Source organism: Osmerus eperlanus, chromosome 19 (assembly GCF_963692335.1).
Source record: "Osmerus eperlanus chromosome 19, fOsmEpe2.1, whole genome shotgun sequence".
NCBI lineage: Eukaryota > Metazoa > Chordata > Actinopteri > Osmeriformes > Osmeridae > Osmerus > Osmerus eperlanus.
This window is the reverse complement of record NC_085036.1, coordinates 6822095-6844957: the sequence shown is the minus strand read 5'-3', so window position 1 is coordinate 6844957 and position 22863 is coordinate 6822095. Positions and strand designations below refer to the sequence as shown.

The window sequence follows — 22863 nt, the reverse complement described above, 5'->3', positions numbered from 1 at the left end:
AACACAACTCAAATGTATTGTCTCTTGGGCCATTGTAATTGTGTTAAAGCCTGCGGTAATGTACCCAAACGGGCCTGAAGATTATTTAATCACCTGACGGTATACTGAAGAATCACCTGAAGGTCGAAAAGGAATCATTAACTTCGACATTAACTACAAAATCCTGAGACATGCTATAATGGGAAATGTCACTGCATGGGCATAAGGCAAATAGTTTCCCATCAACATTTGAGAATAAGGGAAGACATGTTATTAAGATTTACAGTTCCTACGTTTTAAAAACTAACATTGAGTCATTTCTTTGAGAAATTGAATTAAAGAGTTTAATTCCAAAAAGGAATTTGTTCTTTGAATAAAAGGAAGGAAAAACAAACACCAGTCATTTGTCTAAAAAGACACATGTAATTCATAGCCCACAGTTGGCCAATGACTCATACAGAGAGCGTAATACTGTCAAGAATGAAACAAAACAAACCATTTCAAACTAAATATTATCAGAATACATTTCAATAATACTGAATAAACATAAAATGTGAGACCGTAACCAAATCCTCTTTTATGGTTACCTGATGAAGCTAGTTTGTGTCTAAGAATACACATACTTCTGGGAACACCTCTTTTTGTTTATTAATAACTCCCACAAGGGAAAAGCAGTTCCTAGGTTGTTAATATGTAATGACCATTCATTTATAATTCAATATGAAGTAAAAAACTTTCCTACAAAGTATATCGAAGTGCCTTTTAGTTTTTGCCTCCCTCTTGTGGTCAAAGTATATCATTGCCCGCGAGAGGTTTCCCACAGCCAGTCCAGCTCAACTCTCTGTCCCACCTCCCTCCGCCTGTCACTTGCACCTTCTCCGGGTCAAAGTTCCAGTACTCCTGTTCCCTGAAGAAGAACACCTGGCCATCAGGGTGACTCAGGGCACCATTGGTCCCTTTGGGGATTCCCTTCCAGTCTGTCAGGCTCCGGGGATAATAGGGCTCAGGGCTAAGGGAGCCCAGGTTGAGGACATAGTAGCGCTGGCCCTTAAACAGGACAAGGTGGCCCAGTCGGGGGTAGTAGAAGGCACAGTCTGGGTGGCCTGGGAGACCAAGCTTGCTGCTGCGCATGGGGAAGCCAGGCTCCAGAGTACTGTTGGCATAGCGCCACACTCGTCTGCCTGAGGGAGGAAGGGGTGGAAGGGGGGAGGGAAGGTTCAAGGACACAGGACATTTCAAAGTCGCGCATCATACTTATAATCATGCTACCTTTTGGTGTACTACCTTTGAAAAAGTAGAACTTGTTGTCCAATAGGGAGTAAGCAGCCGCTTCGATGGCGAGGGGTAGTTCTGCCCAGCGACTGTGTAGAGGTCGAGGGGAACTCACTTCCCCCGCTGATGACACAGTCCAGTAGAGACCCCCGTGGAACACCAGAGTGATGCCATTCTGATCTGAGGGGAAAAAAAGCCAGATAATGTGACGAGTCAAACTAAGTATGTCACACCTAAATGTGTCTATGTGATTATTGTGCTATGAAGGGATGAACAACACATCATTGATCCCAGGGATTTAGCTACATGATTGTCAATTTCTGGTTCCCTGACGGACTGGATGCCTGCCCATGTTAAATGAACGGTGTCCATCCAATTTCAGGTCACAAGATGGCGCTACTTGAATGTCTGTAATCCTACATCATTGCTCTTCAAGCCTAGTCCTTAGGGCAGGGTAGAAAGTTTCTTTTAAGTTCTTTTATTAGAAAATCATATTTAACTGCCGCCTCCTCCCCTTATTAAAAAATCTTTGCCACCCACATTTCAAAACAAACCTACGCCCTTGCTTCAAGGCCCACTGTCCTGCATGTTTTAGATGTTTCCCTGCTCCACCCCACCTGATTCAAACGAATAATCGTCATTAGGCTTCTGCAGAGCTTGATGACGAACCATTCATTTGAATCAGGTGTGTTGGAGCAGGGAAACATCTCAAGCATGCAGGACAGTGGGCCCTGAGGACCAGGGTTGAAGCCCGCGGAGCCACATGATGGGAGGCATTAGTTAGCTCTCATCTTGGCAGCTAGCATCTTGTGAAACTTCTCCCCTGCGCAAATCAAGTCAAATCAATAACCTGTACGGCCCTTCTTACAAGCAATGTCGGAATACACTAGCGATATGTGTGCAGCGTTTGACCTATTTAGGGGTGCTGGAAGGTTGTTCTCAACTGGGGTTGGAGGGCCACGACACACTACAGCATGGTGGTGGACAGTGAGCCAACTATGGAGGAGACTGACACATCCTTTCATATGTCTTAGGTCCTCTCGGGAAAGAAGCAGGGGGGAGTGGGACATGGACAAAGTGGACGCTATGGGGGGGGCTGTGTCAGCAGCATCGGTACCCATGGTTATGGCGTCAAAGAAGCCCTTGCAGTATGGAGGCGGGGCGGGCCCACGAGCGCCCCCCTGTGCCAGGTCCCAGTCCTGAAGGGAAGAGCTGAACACCCAGCCAGGCACCTGGACCGCATGGCCCCTCTCTGGCCTCCCTGCGGACAAACGGTGACAGCGGGGACACGGGTAGCAGAGGTTTAGAACGCTGTGACATAGTCAGACACATTGTATCACGAATGGACATTTGGAATTGCTGGAGATGTGGTTGTACTGGTGGATGTAGCACGTATTCAAGTATGAAAATGCCAGCCAAAATATCAACGTAAGCAAGCACAGGACACACCCAGTGGAACGTTCGTAGACAGATAAGGGCAACCTTCTGGCAGTGCACTCAAAACAGTTAGTTGGACGCCAAGAAGTCAAAAGAGCATGGGGCTTTCCAAGGTCGTAAGACAACAGACACAATGTCTCCCCTCTTGATTTGTCTCGTGTTACCCACCCATTCTGTTTTTGTGAAAGATTGCACAAACACTGGTAGACAGATCAGATAAAGCTGACATCCTTAAGGAGAACCAGCCATAACATTGAGACATAGTGCGTCTAGCCTTTTCTGCTTTGCAGGCTAACTGGAAACGTTGCTGCCTGTTTACTTTACAGTGTCTTTGAGAGGTTGTGAGTGCCTGGAAAAAAAGACGGACAGTTTCCAGCTGCCGGAAGCCTGGAAACGGGATGCTGTGATCTCTGGACATCCCTCTGGGCACTATGACACGTCCAGGATGGAAACACTGACCATCACTGGTGTAGTCTGTGACTGAGAGGATTGAGAAGTAAGCTGGATGAAAGGGTTTAGCAGAGGCTAACATGTAGTACACACTTTTATCGGTCAATTCCTTCAACAACTGTGACTGAAACACAGCAATATCAGCAATATTGCACTATTGTACTTCACTTGTCTTAGGTTAGTATAGGTTTATAAGGTTAGTATAGGTTATTATGTGTATTATGTGTATCTAGAGGTTTAGTATACTGTATTGAATATTGTATATTATTGTATATTAGGAGGTTTACTATATTTTAGGTTATCATAGATGTAATCTATGTTCTGTGTACTTATTTTATGTTATGCCAGGTTGCTTTGCGTTGTCTTGTCCTAAGAATGTCAGTGCCCAGTCTGACCCTGTGTTGTTCTGTGCATCTGACAATAAAAGACTTGAGCTGGAACGGTGACTATTCATCGTTAACGGGTGACAAACGAAACATATCACCCATCTTGTGTCGTTTATCATCAATGAACAGGATTGGACGGAAGGGTGATGTCACTGCAGGTGGCCGGTACTGTCTGGTTTTGCACGCGGTATAGTTCTGACCCAGTCTGATCCGATCTGGGGCTATAGCATCGCAAAATCAACAAGTGCCTTCTGCACAGTCTGTTCCTCTCCCTGGCCCGGGCCTCATCCTGCTTCCTCCTGCACCTGACCACGCCTTATCTCCTCCAGATGTTCTGTGTCTTTTCTCGTGAGCTCACGCTTCGATTCATTCTACTCATGCTTCAATCTGCATCAGATTAGATCAAATCTAAAGGAGCGGGAAATAAGATTAGGGCTACTTAGCTTTTCAAACAAGAGAAGAGAGAAGAGAAGAAAGGTATGATTTTTTGAAAATTTTATCATGCAGTAGTGACACACGCATGCAGGAAGTGGCGACACTGGGAACACACACACACACGCATGCGGAAGGGACCAACAAGGACAATGAGAAAATAATTGAAAGGATTCTAAATAAGACTTATCCAGGACTAGAGGATTCAGAGGAAAAATTCAAACATTTTCACCGCATCCCTGGAGACCGTACCGTAGAGCTTCTGCACAGCCGAGATGTCGTCCCAGCTCAGCACCGTGGCCTTGCCCAGCTTTTTGTAGTAGGGGGACATGAGAGAGTGTCGCACCGGGGAATGTTCCAGACCCAGGGTGTGACCGATTTCATGTGCGATCACCATGAAAAGGTTGTGGCCCTTGTACCCATTCAGCGTCCAGCGTTCCGCCATGTCGAAGTGGGCCTCCCCTCGACAGGGGAAGAAGGCGTGGGCGAGGGCGCCCCCTGTGGGTTAACAAAGAAAGGGGAACGAGTCGGAAGAGAGAGAATCCCCAAAAATCCCAAAAAACAACAGATATTTCACCGAGCCTTCGTTGGAAAGAACCGCTTCGCTAACAGCTGGCATTTTGTAGCTAGTAATGCTTCTTACATTTTGTCACTGTTGAATTGTGGAAAACCAGGGTTAGGTCTGCATGTAGTCCAAACTGGAACTAAATAGGGTATTGGTTAGGTGGTTGTCCTCACCTGGACCATCAAAGGCATTCCCCATGCCATCGTTGTGCTCCCCTTCATAAAAAGCCAGCCGGATATCAGCTGAGCCTTGGCTGACCTCTCGGAAGACCAGCGCAGAGACGTTGCTCCACAGCTGGAAGGCAGTGCGCACAGCCAGGGCCACCTGGCCCTGTGGGAGGTGGGCAGGCCAGTTCACCACCCGGTAAGACAGGTGACGTTTGTGCCACTTCTCATCTGTGGTTACAGTACAGCTGTGTTGGTTAATTTTTGTTATGGGGATTTGACCTTTTGCGGCCTTAGCACTCAACACATCCTACCACACGTTTTAGCAGACCGTATTGAGGTGTTACTGGCAAAACAGTTAGCTGGACCCATGAGAGAGAAGGAATGTGGAACACTGCAATGCCACAGCAAACAGCTCGCTAATCCGGGTCCCCAACACCAAGCTCCGCACCATGGGTGACCAGGCTTTTTGCACGGCAGCGCCGCACCTGTGGAACAGCCTCCCTGACCACCTAAGGGCAACACAGACACTGGACTCTTTTAAGACTGGCCTAAAAACCTTTTTATTCAGAAAGACGTTTCCTACTTTTAAAATCTATTTTATTATAGTTTGTTTTTAACTATGTTTTACTATGTACTGTGGCACTCTGAGATTCAGAATGTACAGTGCGTTATAAATTAAATAAATTATTATTATTATTATGTAGCAGCTTCTTGACCACTGGTTTTGGTGTTGGCTAGTTTGCGTTAGAAGATTGGACATTTCAGTGAATCTGTGAATGTGGATATGAGAGATATAAATGTCCCAAAACATATTTTTAATCTTGATAACAAAAATAAATGTTACAAAGGCCTTCTAAGAAGACACTTTAACATTCATGAACGAACAAGAGAAGAATAACTGTGGATTGATACGGTAACAATATCACATATACATTCATTTTTCATTGCCTTGGCCTCAGTTCCAACCATGAACTGGTAAGTGTTGGCTGCAAAGGAAAATAACTCTATGCTTCAATTTCCTGTTCAGATTTAGTATTTCAAATAATACCTCAACAAAATATGACCCAGACACACGATTTCAATGGATACACTGAAATATAATCTCTTCAGTGGACCTCAAGTTTGATCCTTCTCCAAGCATCTCCACACAGCTGTCAGTTATTTTACTGAGTCAAAGCTGAGTGGTATTTGATGCCTACATTCCTATAGTATTAACCAGTCACCCGAGGGGATGGTGGAATGTCTTCCCCAGCTAGCCTTGTGCTCTGATACCCACAAACATCTCCATTTACCCAGCAATACCTATCTCTAACACGGTGGAGAAGTGTTGGACAGACTCCATTGTGTAGCGAGGCAGATGGACAGGCTGGCTTACTGGTTAGTTTCAGACATCTTAATCATTTAGCCAGGGGTTTCTCACAGAGGAGTTGAGATTTGGCAGTTCGCTCAACATAAATAAATGATAAGAGTAGCTTTGTAAGCAGGGAGTTTTGTAATCACTTGAGCCTTGCTTCCCACAGACAAGTGAAGATACGTGAAATCGCTCATAGTCAATAAATGATTGCGAATGTTGTGTAACCTGATAAGAACTACAACAACTCGATTTTCAGTGTCAACAAAGAATGCATTGCCTTTGAGACTTGGAACTTATTAAGTTTAATATTAAAGGATAGACAGTAACTGAGGAGGTCTACTCTTATTGAAGGGAAAACACATCAGACTGTGTTGATCGAACATCTAGAAAGTTATTCCTGACGTTATGTGATTAGAATCAAACTGAAGATGAGTTAAAGCACCACTAATGGAAGTAAATGGCATGGGGGACATTTTTGACCTCCTCAATCCAGACATTGCTGTAAATGTTGTGTCTACATATCATTTAGTGGAGTCAGGTGGCTGAGCGGTTAGGGAATCGGGCTAGTAATCAGAAGGTTGCCGGTTCGATTCCTGGACGTGTCAAATGACGTGTCATTGGGCAAGGCACTTCACCCTACTTTCCTCGGGGGAATGTCCCTGTACTTACTGTAAGTCGCTCTGGATAAGAGCGTCTGCTAAATGACTAAAATGTAAAATGTAAATTTAGGCATGATATGTAAGTAAATCAGAACCCTAACCCTAATTCCAACAGACCCCATGTCACATTTTGTACTGAGGCCTTCCTCAAACAAGGGCACGGCCCCCTCTGCAACCCAACTGATCTGGGCTTGATGACACCTCTGCAGCCAGATCTCCAGAAGTCCACTAACCTAGCGGGATGTGGCGCTTCCTGCGCAGGTTTCCTCTGTCGGTGGCCGCATCCCCCAGGAAGATGGCGTTGACAAGCTGGGCCCAGGCACTCTGGCCCCTGTCGTCCTTCACCCCACACCTGGGCACTGCCATCTGACGCTCTGTGGCACCATCCAGCCGCCCCGTGACCGGTAGATGGCTGAGCCACTGGAACTCCCTGAAAAACAAACAGGAAAAAACGGGAGAGGAAGAAACATGAGTGATGAAAGGATGCGTAGTAATGTATAACAGATGTATAGAATGCTTGAACAGTATACAGGGAATGTCCCCAGCGAACGCAATGTATTGCTACGTGTTCACATAATCACACAGACACGATCGCTAAGAGCTTTGTGCGGAACATGAAAGAAAAAACGCATTCAGCTCGCCTTAAATGCGAAAAGCATGTCGTGTGAAATGCACATTTCATTTAGTCATTTAGCAGACGCTTTTATCCAGAGCGACTTACAGTAAGTACAGGGACATTCCCCCAAGGCAAGTAGGGTGAAGTGCCTTGCCCAAGGACACAACGTCATTTGACACGGCAGGGAATCGAACTGGCAACCTTCGGATTACTAGCCCGATTCCCTCACCGCTCAGCCACCTGACTCCCATAGTCTAAACGTTAGTGTAAACAACGTCAGTCATAATACTAATATCACCTGGATAAATACCAGGCTCCGATAGCACTCTGCTTTTCCCATTAAGGAAATTAAGCCTTTGTTTTTCCAATATAACATAAACATTGGATACATTTCGATAAATCTTTTAAATGGGACAGATTTTCTTCCCATATAGGCCACAGACTAAACCCCAATGCAACTGTGAAAACAGAGAAATGTGCTTGCTTTTTCATTCAAGTACGACTAGGGAACTGCAGGGGCACGCTTAAAGCTTTTGTTAATGCTTTTTGAATGTTAGTATACTTAAAATATGTTTACACTAAGAATCCACAGGTTCCCCCACACGGTATTTAGCAGAGAACCAGTCATTTAGCACTCAACTTATCATTTCAATTACTTAAATGATGCCTTTTTGGAACATGGGTTAAAGAGGGTTAAAGAGCTCTGAAGAGGTTGAACATGACACCTTTAATGTCTTTACCTGAGAGCTGTGTTGACCTCAACTGCATTGTGTTTGTGATGGTCTTTCCCCTCAAGGTATCCATATTTCTCTAGAAAATTCTATGGTAAAAACAGAAAAGCAAACTAGTCCATTCATTGCACACTTCCAAATACGACAACATAAATAAGGAACAGTTGGGAACACCAAAGACCAGACATCTGGTCAAAGGGAAAGGATGAAAGTGGAGAGCTAACATGAAACAACCACGAACTTCATCAACCACTAGTTGGATCCAACCAAGGACATAAGTGAGGGGCTAAGTGGCGTAATCAGAGGAGATTAAGGGAGGCTAGCTCGGCATATGCTAACACCACAAATGCCATAAGAAACTTTCTCACCGCTAACAGAGATGTTTATGGTGGAAAGCGAGCTATCTGGATTAATTAGCCCCGTGAGGGTCGCTAGCACTGTTCCCATGCCCAGCTGGAGGCAGACATTATGCATTATGGGATGGGAAGTAGTCTGGCTAATGGGTAGCCCTCCTTTGGGCTCTCAGTGGTGTGCTCGGCCCCTTAAATGGTTGCCTGATGGAAAACAGCCAGCACAGCTGGGCAGAGAGGAGAGACTGTGTTCAGCTTTAATACCATGGGCTCATCCAGTCACAGGCCCAGACCACAGGCAAACACAGATGACTTCTTCGTTGGATTTCCAGAAGCTTTGTTGAAGAAAACAGCACACGGGTAACGTTGACGCAGAAGTCAGAAGTTGATTTTAAGAGGTCCCATACATTCCTTTAAGATTGAAACATACTAAAGACACTGTACAGTGGTATATTTACCCTAAGGTTATGAGCTTACATTTAAAAGTTAGCGTAGACTAGTTATAACTTAAAGGATGACAGTCAAGTTTTTGTGTTTGTAGGCGGTTTAACTAATGGCCAAACAACCAAAACTATTCCCCTAGGTTTAAAGGAAAAGGGGAAACTGAAGAGTGTATTAACATTAACCAAATTATGCCAATACCAATGGAATTACAGTTATTTGACTCTTATGGGTTAAATCAGAGCAAGAATGATCAAAGGAAGGTTAAATGAAATATATATTTAATAACATTGCAAATGAATGAAATCAATTACAAGGCAAACATGTTACAAAATAAAGGTTTTAAATCTTCTCTACTCTACCTTGATTATTGTAAATCAGAGAAAGAGTAGGTGAGCAAGGAGAAGGAGTAGGACAAGCCAGAGCTGAGGAGAAGCCCTCAGGAGATGAAGAATCCACAGAACAATGCTTCACAATTCCCTTTATACCCAAGAACAACCAATCAGACCACATCTTGACCCTTACTTATCAACATATGACTAGCAATGCTACAGTAAGTTACACAATGAGGTGTGAGAGCAATAAAGTAGAGACTCCGTCCAGCAACTCCATCTTTTAGCACATGAGAGGTGGGGGCAGGGTGACACCAGGCCTTACATGTTCTTTAATAAAATGACAATATCCTTTCAAACTGAAAGATGTCTGGTTTGGTTGGGGCAATAAACAAGGCAATTAGGCTGACATTTTAAAGCTAGACTACAAGGAGCATGCAACACATGTGTTTATCAAAAGCTTCACTTAAAATGTGTTTACAGACTGTAACTGTAACATGAAATGACACCAACCCCAGGGAATGGCTTGTACAATAGACGTATAAAACATGACTTCTGAGGACACAGACAAACAAATATGTACTTCCAAAAATACATGTCTTTGTTGCCAAGGCAATTAGGCTGACATTTTAAAGCTAGACTACAAGGAGCATGCAACACATGTGTTTATCAAAAGCTTCACTTAAAATGTGTTTACAGACTAGTGTAACATGAAATGACACCAACCCCAGGGAATGGCTTGTACAATAGACTTATAAAACATGACTTATGAGGACACAGACAAACAAATATGTACTTCATACATGCAAATACTTTTGAAAAAGAACAGGATATTGATTTTATATAAATATAACAATAATGCCTGGGACAATTTCAATGCCAAGAACTGTAACCCTGCCTCCTTGCAAAGATGCTTTGTAGAATGGAGCCACTATTTTTATGAAACTGATATAATACTGATATAATACTAACAATTAAATTTGCTTTCCACTATTTGAGTGGTGATAGGTCAAGTGGAGTTGTGAATTCCAATAGTAAAGGCATGCTAAAAATGCAAGAACCAAACTCTTTACCATATGTAGAATCTATCCAGTCAATTTCGTGGCAAAGTTGTTGTCTTAGAATAATAAAAAACGAACAAAACATCTAAATTGACATCCGGAAATTGGAGCTGTGTTCACAGCTACGAGAAGGCTCAGTCACTGTCAGGTCATATAGTCTTAGCATTTTCCCATGTCACACAGGTCATGTGGTTTGGGGAAATGGTGTCAGACAAACCTTACCCTGGGCAACAGAGGGTGTAATGTATTGGCTCTGAGACCAGTGGAGGAATCCAGAGGGCAGCTTTACAGAGACTTAAGGTCAGGGAAGGCAGGCAAGCTGAGGTCAGAAACAAACTGGGTTTTGTGTGCAAAGCTATAATACTCTCTGACTAGGCCAACCACCTTCAAGGTATGTTTACCCAGGAATAGTAAAATGATCACAAAAACCTTTTCAGCCACAAAAACGTGGTAAGACTTTGAGTATCAGGGTCAGTTTATACGTTTCCCAGTGTAGCTATTTGTAAAGGTTTGGGTCATTGAGAAATTCAACTATACGGCTGTAAGTTCAATTCTATCGAAGACATTAAACAACTAAATGACTTTTCCTGTTCTAGTACAAGAGACTAGATTTGGATGGGCAATAACCTGGAATTTAATCGCAGAAAATATTTGTTTCCGAACAGTTTATACATTGTGCGAGACTAAAGAAAAGCATATCCATGAGAGTATTGCCTTTCATTAACGGCTACAAAACTCACCTCTGCACTGTTTTCGGATGCACTCTCAACGACTGCTACAGGTGATCCATCGATTAATTTCGATATGAGAAGCAAGCTAGACAGCCAAAGACCGAATGTCCCTTTTTTTAAGTCAGGTGAACTGTACATCCTGAATATGCCAGCTGAAATTTAGTCACACACAAAATGTCATATTTTCTAGTGCAATGTTGCAGCCGCGGTTCGAACAAGATGCCCTCATCGTCCAGTGTGTCGAAGCGTGTCCGCAGTTCGAGTTGACCACCGCCTACAGCAGCGAGTGGGGTGTGACTGGGGACTCGACAACATTGGGCAACTAGATTACAGTAAAGATTGCGGTATGAAGTTGAATCATATCATTATGTAAAAGTAAATACGTTTCATTGAGTTTAACAGAAAGTTATTTTAATTTTTTATGTAGATATGGTCGACAAGGAAAGAAATGACGATGTTTGTTTGTTATCATTTATTTTTGGGATCCCTTAAAAACCTGTTCTGGCATGACAAGATGTTGAAAGGGGCTGAGTCAATAAATTTGATTTAATAAGTTGGGTATATGTAGATAAGTATTTATGATATCCCATGTGACCTGCAGGTGTAGCTATAGGTGGTTGAGTGGGTGGGTAACAGCCTCATTAGTTTGAGGTGCATCTTGTAGACAGCAGCCACCGGTCAAACCTCGGGTCAAGAAGACACAAGTATGTTAATTATGGGGACAGTTGAATATCCTATTTCATGCAAGGGCACAGTATCTGACCAAACTATTTGACCATCTAGATCTTTCGATGTTATTACCTTTTCTTGAGACTCTGTCCCTGGCTATCACCCGCTCTCTGACTGTCACTCTCCTCAACCTGCGGACAGTTGCTGTGCTCCACTTGTTGAGATTGGATCTCTTTCTCTCCCTTCTGCTTTCTGGTCTTGACTTTCTTCTTCTTCTTCTTCCCATCGCCTTCCTGTTGAGTTGAAGGATACAACTGTGATGGCGTGTCTAGCACATCCATTTCAAGTTGCAATGGTCATAATTATACACATCCATACCTCTCGGGCTTCATCTGGTCCCTCCGCGAGCAGCTTCCTGGTGTTAGAGCTCACGGTGATGATGGTGTTAGGGCGGGGAGGGCGGAGCTTCACAGCGGGTGGAGTCTCAGATTGGGACGGCGTCCCAGGGATGTCATTTATGGTGAAGGGGGCCACAAAGGTGGGGGGAATCGGACACTGCCGGACGTTCTCTACGGGAACGAGGGCCACAGGAGGAGCCGGAGGTTGTGATCTGGTGACATTGTTATCGGTGAAGGGCACCACCAGAGTGGGAGGAGCCAGGGACCCTGAGACCTTGTGCCAGAAGGAGGGGACCACAGGAGAGGGCTCTGGCACGGTCAGATGCGATTGGGGCATCGAGGTCACAAGAGGAGAGAGGCCACTCTTAGAGGACCAGGGTTCATAAACCCTCCCTGGCGTCTGTGGACGATGACAAAAAGAAACGTATCAGCACGTTCGCTGATCATCTTCTTTGATCTGCATGTTTGATGTGTATCATGTTTGTATTTTCGTGTTGTTTCGCATTTTATCCATATGTTTTAATGCTGTAAGGTGTCCTTGAGTGCCTTGGAAGGCGCCTATAAGTAAAAGGTGTTATTGTCATTTTATTATTATGACCTCATTTTTCTTGACATGATCAACATATGTTGCAGTAAAGACCCCCAGCTGTCTGTGATGATCACTTACAAAGCTCTGGGTCGAGGGCTTCCTCTCTGCCTTAGAGTACTGGTTACTGTGCAGGGTGCTCAGCAACTCTTGCAAGCTCTCCATCATCTGCTCACTGCAGGTCCTGCAATCCTCGGACAGCCTGTCTACGTCGCTGTCCCACTTCTCCTGCTCCTCCACGTGAAGGTCGGCGTTGCTGCCGTTCCTCTGCGCCATAAGCAGGAGCGCTTTCACCTCTGGGCCGGTTCGCTCCAACTCTTCATAATCCTCCCTCTCTTTCCTTCTCCCCATCAACTTAATTCTCAACCTTCTCAGGCACCCTCCTAGCCGGCTTCGTCTCTGGCTCTTAGCGTCCGGTCGGGACAGCTCTTTCAGGTGCTTCCTGGTGGCCAGGTCCTCGGAGATTCTCCCAAAGCTTGCAAGCAGCTCCTTCTCTAGGATGGCCAGGTTCCGTCGGACCATACTCTGGGTCTCCTCCCTGGCTCTGGTCCACTGGGCCTCCTGGTCCTGCTTCTCCCTCTCCCCGTGTAGGAAGGGGGGGTACACCTCAACCGGGACCCACGCCGTCTGCAAGGCACTCACGGACAGAGGCACAAGGCGGTGTCGCTGCAGCTTGTCTGGGTTGATAGCAGTCTGCACAGATGCAGGTGTCTTTTTCTCAGGTGTTTTTGTAAGCTCCGAAGAATCCTCGACAGAGTCACAAGTCCTTCCAGACTGTGGACAAAACCAAGAGAATTGACGTTCAATCGCGTTCACAGCGCTTTGCGGTTTCATAACATGTAAACACGGTGGTGACCTAAGCGTCGTGCGCAAGGAACAGCAGATCTCTCACCTGAAAGTCTGCTTCATTGAAGGAGTGACAAGAGAGATTGTCACCCTGGTTTACATCCTTCATCTGCTGTTCTGTCTTTCCACTGGCTTTGGTACACTGAGTGAGAGGGAAGAAAGGCACAGTCTACTCTCCATGTACCTACAACTCCAGAGCATAGAAGATGCATCCGTACTGTTTTATCCTCTTCAGGCCGGAGTACATTGTCTTCCTTCACTTTTAAGGCGTGGGGGGGGGCGTCCTTATCCTCGAATTCCTGCTGCGTCTTCCTTCCGCCATGACGGTGGTCGGGATCTTTACACTGAGTGTCAGACATGCCGCTGGTTAGATTCTGTCCATCGATAGTCAATAAAGTTGGATTATGGAAGGGTGCGTCTGTCTCACCCCAGATATACAGTCAGTGCGGGAGTAGATGGGGATGCAATCAGAGTCGATAGAATGAGTGGAGGCGGTGGCAGCTTCATCCGTCTTCTCTTTCAGGGGGTGTCTTTCATTCACACTATTACACTGAAGACATAACAGAGACCGAGGTCATCAAATGTATTCTTTTGATCAAGGTAGGATCTATACCAAAAGACGTGGTGTCAACCTCTGGCATCTATTCTATAACATGAAGTTATTGTGGCCCTGATATTGGTCTTGGAACCAACCTGACTCTGGGAATCTGGCTTGGCTGAGATGTAGGCTTTGTCACCAGACATGCCATTCTCAGTGTTCACTATGATGAGCTGGGAGCCAATGACGAAAACAGTTAGTTTTAAAAGCTGATCGGTAACAATTAGATCCATAATATATTGTGTGCCCTTGTGTCAAAAGCTTTTCTTGTTAGTCACACGAAAGGTTAAATGTTCGGCAATGTCACACCTAGTTTCCTGCCCGGAAAACCACTCCACATTCACTTACTGGACTTTCATGAGTCTTTGTGGTGGGCCTCAAGATGTCATCTGGGCCTCTTTTTCCAAAGGGAACCTGTCAGCAAAACACCAGTTTTTAGGTGTAAGCTTGTAGCAAATTCAATGTGTTTGCTGCTGTTTAAGTTAATTTCACTAACAGGTGTTAGTCTGTCTTTTGCAGTCGGCTTCCTTTGGAAATCTGGGTTTCTTTGCAAAGGGATCAACTGAAAGAACAATAGGTTACATAAAAATAAATCATACATTTTGAGATTAAATATACGCACACAATGTGAATGATTAGCCTAATTTGCCAATGTTAATATCTGGTATTAGCATTACTCACATGAAAAGGACGCCTTCTTAACGATTCTTTTCTCTTCTCGGAGTCCATATCCAAATTACGATTTCCACCACTAAACAGAACCATAGTTTCGGTAAAGAAATACTTTCATGGTCAGGGTAAGTATAATCCACTCACACCTATCACTTTCTGTCCAAATGTTCTTCAAATAAATAATGTCATGTTTTTTTCATAACAGTTTTTAAGTTACAACATTTTACTTTATAAAATACACTTAGAAACTGTAGAAGAAATGCATTATTGTAGGCTACCAACAAATCCAGATCACACGAGGAAATCCATTCGATAAACTGGTCTGAAATCAAATATTAAGCCGTCATTTTCTCAGTAACATGATCAGTAGATTCAAGAAATAAACTGAGGGTTTCGCTAATGCTAATGTTTTATTTTAGTCGATCTTACTGTATTACATCAGTGGAATACGGCATAATGCTTAAAAAGGATGCCCCTCAAACAATTGTGCATCTTTTTTTTGAATGTATACATGTGAAATTCTTTTTGATTTATGTTGAATATTTAATTAATACGTTGGAGTGGAATTTAAAAAAATAAGAAGAAAAATAAGATAGAGAAAATATGTTATTTTCTATTATGACAAAAAGGATATAGCTTAGACTGGAGCCACCTTATTATAAAACAACTTTTTATATTAATTAGTTTTATATACACAAGCCTTTCAGACCATTTCAAGGCTGAGGATTTATTTATTTATTTTGAAACTTTAAAAGGACTTTCAAGCCGGAAATCTGTCAGAACTATGGACATTTACAAATAATTGAATTACTCCTCTTTATATCGACTCTTTGCCTATACCTCTCTGTTCGTATATTACTTGTTGTTTTTTGTAATTCTTTGCAGAACTCTAGCAGCTTTCTATGAAGCGATTGTGTTCTTATTTATGTACTGTAGCGTTTGAAAATGTTAATAAGCTGCGCTTCTTGTCTATGAGGGCATAATCAGGGGCGAATGTTTGTTTTCATTGTGGACAATTAAAACTTTGTTACTGAGGATGCGGCAGTTAAATTCAATGTTCATTAAGTGGGGGGGGGGGGGGGGGACAGATTTGCCGTTTCCAAAAAGTGTATGAAACCTCCGCCCACATAATTCACAACCCATGGGACAGGAGCCTACTATAAACGCAGACATACGGGGAGAGGGGAGCACTGTTTATTATCTATCATGAGAGCCTAATTAAATCACGCGAATCTTTCTTTACAGACATTTTGTAACAACTCACTTTTAGAAAATGATTCGACATCGTCTTTTGTGTAGGTCAAATTGAGCTAGTTTGTATTCCTTTCTCTAGAGAGAGTGCAGTGGATCACATTTGTAAACTCAGCTAGTCGAAACAGTTTACGCCGTTTCAGCGGTGTTGGGGTTTTCAACCAACCAATCAACCCACAGTTGATTGGTAAATAACATCACACGTTAAAGTTTTATCATATCACAGCACATCTATCAAATCCTTTCAAATCTCTTCAGATTCATAGTGGCAAGAAGTAGGCATTTATTTGGGACATAACTTAAAGACAACAGTGCAAAGTATTCAGGTGGCATTTAGTGAGTGTTTATTGACTTACTAGAGTAGGCCACAGGAGAAACAAAGAGTACGCACAGACAATGATGGCATCCTTCTGAACACCGGGTTTAAGACAAGTGCAATAAACATCTGTGTTGTCAATAATACCATCTTCCAATCATCTCTTTCTCTACTCTTACATGCTTTCATTTGGTCCTCCATACAAAGAGCTGTTGATGACTGCAACATTATTAGCATTGATGTCATGAGAGCGTAGGAGTTGCAGCTCGAATGGAGACAGGCGTGGCCCAGTATGCAATTTTAATGACTGAGCTGGTACTGGGAGTCTCACAGGAGGGGTAGGTGTAGGCTTGTTGTATCTCTCGGGGCAGCAGGGTTGTGGAGCCGAAAGGTCAGCATGTCTCCAGTCTCAGCTGTTCTGCTGTTCTTTGTGCACGACGATTCCTTTGGAGATTAAGTCAGGAATCTCCACAGCCAACCAGGGACCCAGCTAAAAAAAAAGAATTTGCTTAGTCACTCTAAAACCTGGGTCTCATGATTCACAATAGTAATTCATCAGTTCGGATATTAAGAGATATTTATAGTGGGAAGACTACCAGGAATAAGCTATAGTTTGGCCCAGGTATAAATGTTGACATTATCCAATGCACTCGCATGTCTGCACACACACACACACACACACACACCAGCATCTAACTCATGCAGCACCTACCCCCAGGGCCATCAGATGAGCCAGCCCGAATTTTGGTACGTTCCTCGCCCACAAGGGCTTGAAGTGGTCAGTCAGACAGATCTTTCCACCCCTGCAATAAGGACATATGTCAGAAATCATGTGAATGTGTGAATGTGTGAATGTGTGAGCCACCAACATGTGTTTGAGCACCTGTGTGTCTCACCTGTACATTTTAGCTGTTTTGCCATCCAGCTCTGGGATAGCCACCTCAGGGGCAGTCGTGGGATATGTCACAGGGATCTAACCAATAGGAGGGCTGATTACTGACCTTTAAGATGTCTATCCTTTGCTTATGTTGCAAATACACTATGCATTTGATATTTGATGATGATAATTGGTATCACTCTGAATAAACACTCACATCAAACTCTACGTCAAATTCATACTTCATCAGGTCGTGGATGTACCAGCACTTTCCAAACCACCTGAGCACAACAATGGTGAAAAAAACACAATACAACACCAATAGGTGAACAGCTCACTGCCTCAACATCATACAGTTGCCATGTGATGATCTGTATTTTGCACTTAACAGATGTGGTGTGTGTGTGGGTGCCAGACCTTGTTCCCTCTTTGTTGGACTCCAAGCGGAACCAGTCATTGTCAGCTACCTTGTTGTTTTCCACATACTGGAAAGAACAAGAGCAAAACAACACCACAACTACTCAAAACAGGTTTTAATTATTAAACATACTTTTCCCACATCAAATACGCCTAATGCCTCAAATGTGGTGACATGTAGTGCATGCAGACAGTCCGATTGGGAGCCACGTTAATACTATACGGCTACCAAAATGCAAAGTGCCAATAACTTGACACGACAATGACAGCTGGCTCCAAAGCATCTGCCTGTCATAATTGTACTAAACGTAGATGACAGATCAGTCGAGGAAAACTTGTTCGTTCTTACTAATTTGACCAGCTGTTGACAGTGACACGTACGAGTTAGATAGCTCGCTAGCTGGCTGAGCTAGCTTGTCATCCCAACACCAGTGCTATTCTCGCTTGCAGCACGCAACAAAGTCCAAACAGTTGTCCCAGTCTCACCTTGATCAGTGCGAGGTACTCCTCTCTGAGCCGCTGTACCCACAGCTCCTTGTCTCGTGGACCGGAGTTGGTTTTCAAAAGTGGAATGTCAGACACTGCTTTTCTCGTTGCATCGTCTGCCATGTTGAACGGGATCAAAATGATCTCTGACGTCACCACGTTAGGGAAACAGAAGACAAATGATTCGATACATTTGAAATTAAAGGAAAATAAATGTAAGAATTTAAAGAAAATGTGTGTATTTATTAAAACCAACTCTTTATTTGCCTTCTTTGCATGTTTATGTGACAAATACCGAGAACAAATATTGTTTTAGAACAGGAACCAAAGCACGACGTTTACGTTTCACGCGGGATCTGTGTGTAGGTGACACTCTACATCTGGCAGAGGTTTTCCGTATCAGCTGATCACAGCATCTCTGTCTGACCTGGTCTGTTTCTTAGAATCGTTTGACTAGCTACAATAATATTTCATACTATTAACAATATTTCAGCGTCTTTGAATTTTGTGGATCACTCAATAGCAGTGGAAGTAAGTATTAGGATGACAGCTCCGAAAATGTAGCTCTTAATGTTTCTTGCTAGCCAGCTAAGGTCATAGCTACAGTACTGTGCTGCCTGTTAAGCAGCCACGGCTGCTGTTCTATAACAAATGACTATCATTCCATTCATTAGCTAGAGTCAATTTGTGTGTGGCTGGGTAGGTGGTTTACTGTTTGACCATGTCGGCACAGGCTGAAAGACATTAGGGTGAGAAAATGTTTTTTGAGTGTGTGTGTGTCTATGTCTTGTGTGCAGGAGTTGTGGTGCCCTCATGGGCAGTGTTCTGGCCTTGTCTTCTGGTCCGGGCCGTCAGAACTGGCCTTTCTCCACGGACAGTCCACCTTCTCGCTGGGACACACCGCCTGCCCACTGGGACACCCCTCCTCGCTGGGAGCGGAGAGACGGTCGCCTTCCCAACCCAGGGAGCTTCCACGCTCTGCACAGGAGCTGCAAGGGTAACGCCACAACTTCTGCTAAAGATCTCCAGCTCTCGGCTGAGAAGGTCCTAGATGTCTCATGTCCCTCCTTTTTTTCCTCTCCTCCTCAGATGTGTTTCCTCAGCAGATTGAAGGTGTCAAGATGATCGTCAACAAGACGCTGAGCAGCTTCTTTAAGGTTGACTTTGACTTGTCGTCCCTTTTCTCTCCCCCTCTCTCCCCCCTCTCTCTCCCCCTCTCTCCCCCCCCCCCCCTCTCTCTCTCTCTCTCTGTCTCTCTCTCGCACACCTGTACAGCCCCGCCGGCAAGCATTCTGTGAAACTTGAAGCTATATAGCATGCCTGGTGTTTTTTATTTCTTTGTATGACGTGTGGGTGTTTGTGGTGGTTGCTTCTCAGGTCAGCCACACGCTTCACCTCAGCGCAGTGAGTCCCTCGCAGTATCGTTTCCACGTGGAGCACCTACAGTCCGACGACTATGGCAAAGACACGGTCAGATACTGCCCTCGGTTGTGCTTAATACTGCATGTGTGAATGTGGAAAAGTAGAACATAAATCATGATGAAAAAGAAACTACAACATCAAAGTCCTGGTTTGCATCTGTGTTTGCATGTTTGTTTGCATGTGTGTTTGCATTGTCATTGATCCACACTAAACCAATTGTGAGTCTTTGATTGTATCTTTCATTTAGACTTTTGGCTGCACTGTAGCGCTTTGCATGCAGGAAAGGTGCATTACAAATAAAATATATTATTATAATTATTTAGTCTCGTATTCCCAACCGTTTTTGTACTTTGTTTGTCACTGTGCCCTGACTGTATGTGTCCTTTACCAGGACTCCCCAGTGTTGATTGGGGAGATGGACTCCTCAGGCAGTCTAAATGCTCATTCGCTGCTGCATCTCAGTGAGCGCATCAGGACTAAGGCTGTGTTCCAGGTGAGAGTTCCAGTTACACCGTGTGACAGCGATGGCTGTGTTTGAATAAGAGCTTCAAAATGCACCCTTCACTGACTGTCTGACACGTTTGCATATTCCACGGTATAAAATAGAAATTCCTGCCCTAACGGATCCGTTCTTATCACAGAAGGATGAAAGCTTTCTGCTAGGACTTGGCCAGGCCAATGCTTTTCTTCTGCTGTGTCTATAAATAGCTCACACTATGTTTGTCCTCCTCCCACTGTGCTCCATTGCCCTCTGCAGGCTAAGATGTGAAACTGCCTACTTAAAAGCTAGAAAGAAACTGTGGATACTCTGATAATGTTCTACTGTTGTGAAGGAAAAATGATATCATTTGTATTTCCTTTGGCTTGAATTGTTAATAGAGTAGAGAATAAGTTGCCAAAGTGGTTCATAGTATAGGGAAAAATTGTGGTTTGATTACAAATAGTGATCATCTCTCTCTCTCTCTCTCTCTCTCTCTCTGTCTCTCTGTCTCTCTGTCTCTCTCGCTGTCTCTCTCTCTGTCTCTCTCTCAGACACAGCAGGCTCAGTTTGTGACATGGCAGTTTGAGACAGAGTACAGAGGAAGTGACTTCACCGCGGCTGTGACCATGGCCAACCCAGACATTCTACGAGAGTCAGGTAATCAGAGCCAGACAGGCGTGCAGCATGCCAACCGGCACGCAAACCAGCAAGCCAACAAACAGTGTCGACAGCTCGCTTCAGTGCTGTTTCACCCTTCCTTTTTCACCTGTCTAATGTAGTCAATTGTGTGTGTGTGCTGTGTGTGTGCGTGCCTGTGGAGCAGTGATTCTGGTAGCTCACTTTCTCCAGAGTGTATCGTCTGGCCTGGTGTTGGGGGGAGAGCTGGTGTACCATCGTGGACGAGCAGAGGAAGGGGGCATACTCACACTCGCCGGCCAGTACTCAGGTTTGTTTTATGTGTGCAAACGTATGTGTTTGAGGGAGGCATGTTATGATAGGCAGTAGGCACTTGACTATTCACCTGGTCTATCGTCTGACCTGTGGGATCCAGTGCCTTTTTATCCTTATCGTCTGGTCTGGTCTATGTCAATGTCAGGGCCAAACTGGGTAGCCACACTGAATGCTGGGAAAGGAGGAGCTCATGCCAGCTATTACCACCGAGCTAACAAACAGGTAAATAAACTCACACACGCACTCACTCAGATGAAGCTTGTGTTTTGGACCATCGGTGCAACATTCGTGTGTGTGTGCTTCAGATCCAAGTCGGGGTGGAGTTCGAGGCCAGCACTAGGACACAGGAAACGACCGCCTCCTTCGGGTACCAGTTGGATCTGCCTGAGGCCAACATGGTCTTCAGAGGTGAAACTCAATTCCACTGGGAACATTTCACACTTTCTGTGTATCCAGGGTGTGGCTCACACACACCCACCAGGTATTTTGTATTTACGATGATTGCGTGTGTGTGTGTGTGTGTCTGTAGGCATGGTGAACAGCAGGTGTATAATAGGAGGAGTGTTAGAGAAGCGTCTCTCTCCACTCCCAGCCACCCTCCTCATGGGGGCCTTCGTTAATCACCGTGGCGACAAGCTCCAGGTTGGTCTGGGCATCAATGTGGGATAGACTTCACTCCTATCAAGACTACATCTCCCAGAAGTCACTGGGGGAACCCCCCTCCCTCACAGGCCACTGGACCCACTTCAAAGGCCTCCTGGATAATGGAGTTCCTGTCTCAGAGACCTTCTTCCAAGCAACCACAGGCTTGCATATCACTACTTCTGGACACTGAAACCTCATAAACTTGACAAAATGAGGAAATGTAGATCCCCCTGACCCCGTCACCAGACCCTAACCCCACCCACCAGGCTAACAAAGACGAGCCAAACAGGAAGTTGAAAACAAGTCTAGCACTTGGGAGTCTCCCTCTGCTCACTGTGGCGTACACAGAGCAACTGGTGAGGGGGTCATGCATACAAAAGACATTTAGATTCCTCGTCTCTCAGTTAGAGTAGACATTAGGTCAACTTTGTAGGTATAGCGATATGCAGCGGTGTGTGTGTGTGTGTGCTTGTGTATTCAGGTCAGTTGACTGGAACTGGAACTGCACTTGACTAAGACAGGGTGCTGCTCCAGCCATATCCACTGCGACCCTCCCCCTGGGCCGAGGGGGGGGGGAATGTCCATAAGCATGTCACCATGAACTGTACGTGCAGTATATAGCTGCAAATGACACTTAACACAGGGAACTGTATGCAATCTGCACTACTCACATACCCTGCCTCTGGCAGCCTCAACACTTTGGCAGACAGATGAAATGTAACTCATTTACTGAGGTCATTTATCCATATTTGTCTTTGTCTATTGAAGAAATCGTCTTCTAGGTGTGTGTGGGTGAGAGAGAGGGAGAGAAAGAGAGAGCCCATGCATTAGCTAGTGTCTGTCATCTCTTTGTTCTAATTGAATACATTATTTATTATTACTATTTTGCATTGTTTTGAGTGTTTTCGTTATAAATCATAAACGTCTGAAGTTGTTCACTGACGTACAGTGCTGTGAAAATGTACCCCCCCCTCCCCCCCCGCTAAACGTTCTACTTTGTTGCACATTAATGACGTAGAGAATATAGTATTCAAATTCAAGTGGGATGCAAAGAAAGCCTAAAGGAACAAAAATGACTTTGAAGTTCTGTGTTTCATTTGTCTCGAGTGCAAGGCCATCCAACATCAATCGGCAGGTAGGAAAAAGGGACTGCCCTCGTTATTCACGACAGTGATCTATACCTACAGGAATGCTCTTCGGCAGCTGTGGAATGATTGCATTCCGGTTCGTCCGGCTACTGTTTTGACAGAACTATAGATTTGAGTCGTGTGATCGTCAATTATTA

At 44.4% G+C, this 22863-nt stretch overlaps 4 protein-coding genes across 5 annotated transcripts; 1 reads left to right on the top strand and 3 right to left on the bottom strand.

Moving 5' to 3' along the window:
- Positions 1-381: 381 nt before the first annotated feature.
- Positions 382-11113, bottom strand: LOC134039423 (matrix metalloproteinase-28-like). Its single transcript, XM_062485288.1, has 8 exons — positions 10973-11113; positions 8058-8137; positions 6935-7131; positions 4695-4916; positions 4209-4454; positions 2369-2512; positions 1264-1431; positions 382-1160 (listed from the first exon to the last, which is right to left on the bottom strand). Exons 1-8 carry the CDS (start codon positions 11099-11101, stop codon positions 766-768), a joined length of 1581 nt encoding a protein of 526 aa, XP_062341272.1. The 5' UTR covers positions 11102-11113; the 3' UTR covers positions 382-765.
- A 403-nt stretch (positions 11114-11516) lies between these two features.
- LOC134039422 (uncharacterized) lies at positions 11517-14800 on the bottom strand. The gene is made up of 9 exons (XM_062485286.1): positions 14742-14800; positions 14557-14622; positions 14156-14233; positions 13890-14012; positions 13509-13604; positions 12698-13390; positions 12011-12430; positions 11765-11925; positions 11517-11647 (listed from the first exon to the last, which is right to left on the bottom strand). Exons 1-9 carry the CDS (start codon positions 14787-14789, stop codon positions 11605-11607), a joined length of 1728 nt encoding a protein of 575 aa, XP_062341270.1. The 5' UTR covers positions 14790-14800; the 3' UTR covers positions 11517-11604.
- A 1504-nt stretch (positions 14801-16304) lies between these two features.
- On the bottom strand, positions 16305-18224 carry ufc1 (ubiquitin-fold modifier conjugating enzyme 1). Its single transcript, XM_062485296.1, has 6 exons — positions 18080-18224; positions 17594-17661; positions 17394-17457; positions 17196-17272; positions 17012-17102; positions 16305-16789 (listed from the first exon to the last, which is right to left on the bottom strand). Exons 1-6 carry the CDS (start codon positions 18200-18202, stop codon positions 16709-16711), a joined length of 504 nt encoding a protein of 167 aa, XP_062341280.1. The 5' UTR covers positions 18203-18224; the 3' UTR covers positions 16305-16708.
- A 227-nt stretch (positions 18225-18451) lies between these two features.
- Positions 18452-22513, top strand: si:dkey-71l1.1 (uncharacterized protein LOC569883 homolog). 2 transcript variants are annotated; one of them, XM_062485370.1, is made up of 10 exons: positions 18452-18610; positions 18877-19076; positions 19169-19236; positions 19457-19549; positions 19893-19994; positions 20534-20639; positions 20806-20928; positions 21079-21155; positions 21239-21341; positions 21463-22513. In XM_062485370.1, exons 2-10 carry the CDS (start codon positions 18893-18895, stop codon positions 21600-21602), a joined length of 996 nt encoding a protein of 331 aa, XP_062341354.1. In that variant the 5' UTR covers positions 18452-18610; positions 18877-18892; the 3' UTR covers positions 21603-22513. The 2 variants fall into 2 exon arrangements, with proteins under 2 accessions (XP_062341354.1, XP_062341356.1); XM_062485372.1 differs by lacking the exon at positions 18452-18610 and having other exon boundaries at positions 18851-19076.
- Positions 22514-22863: the final 350 nt, after the last annotated feature.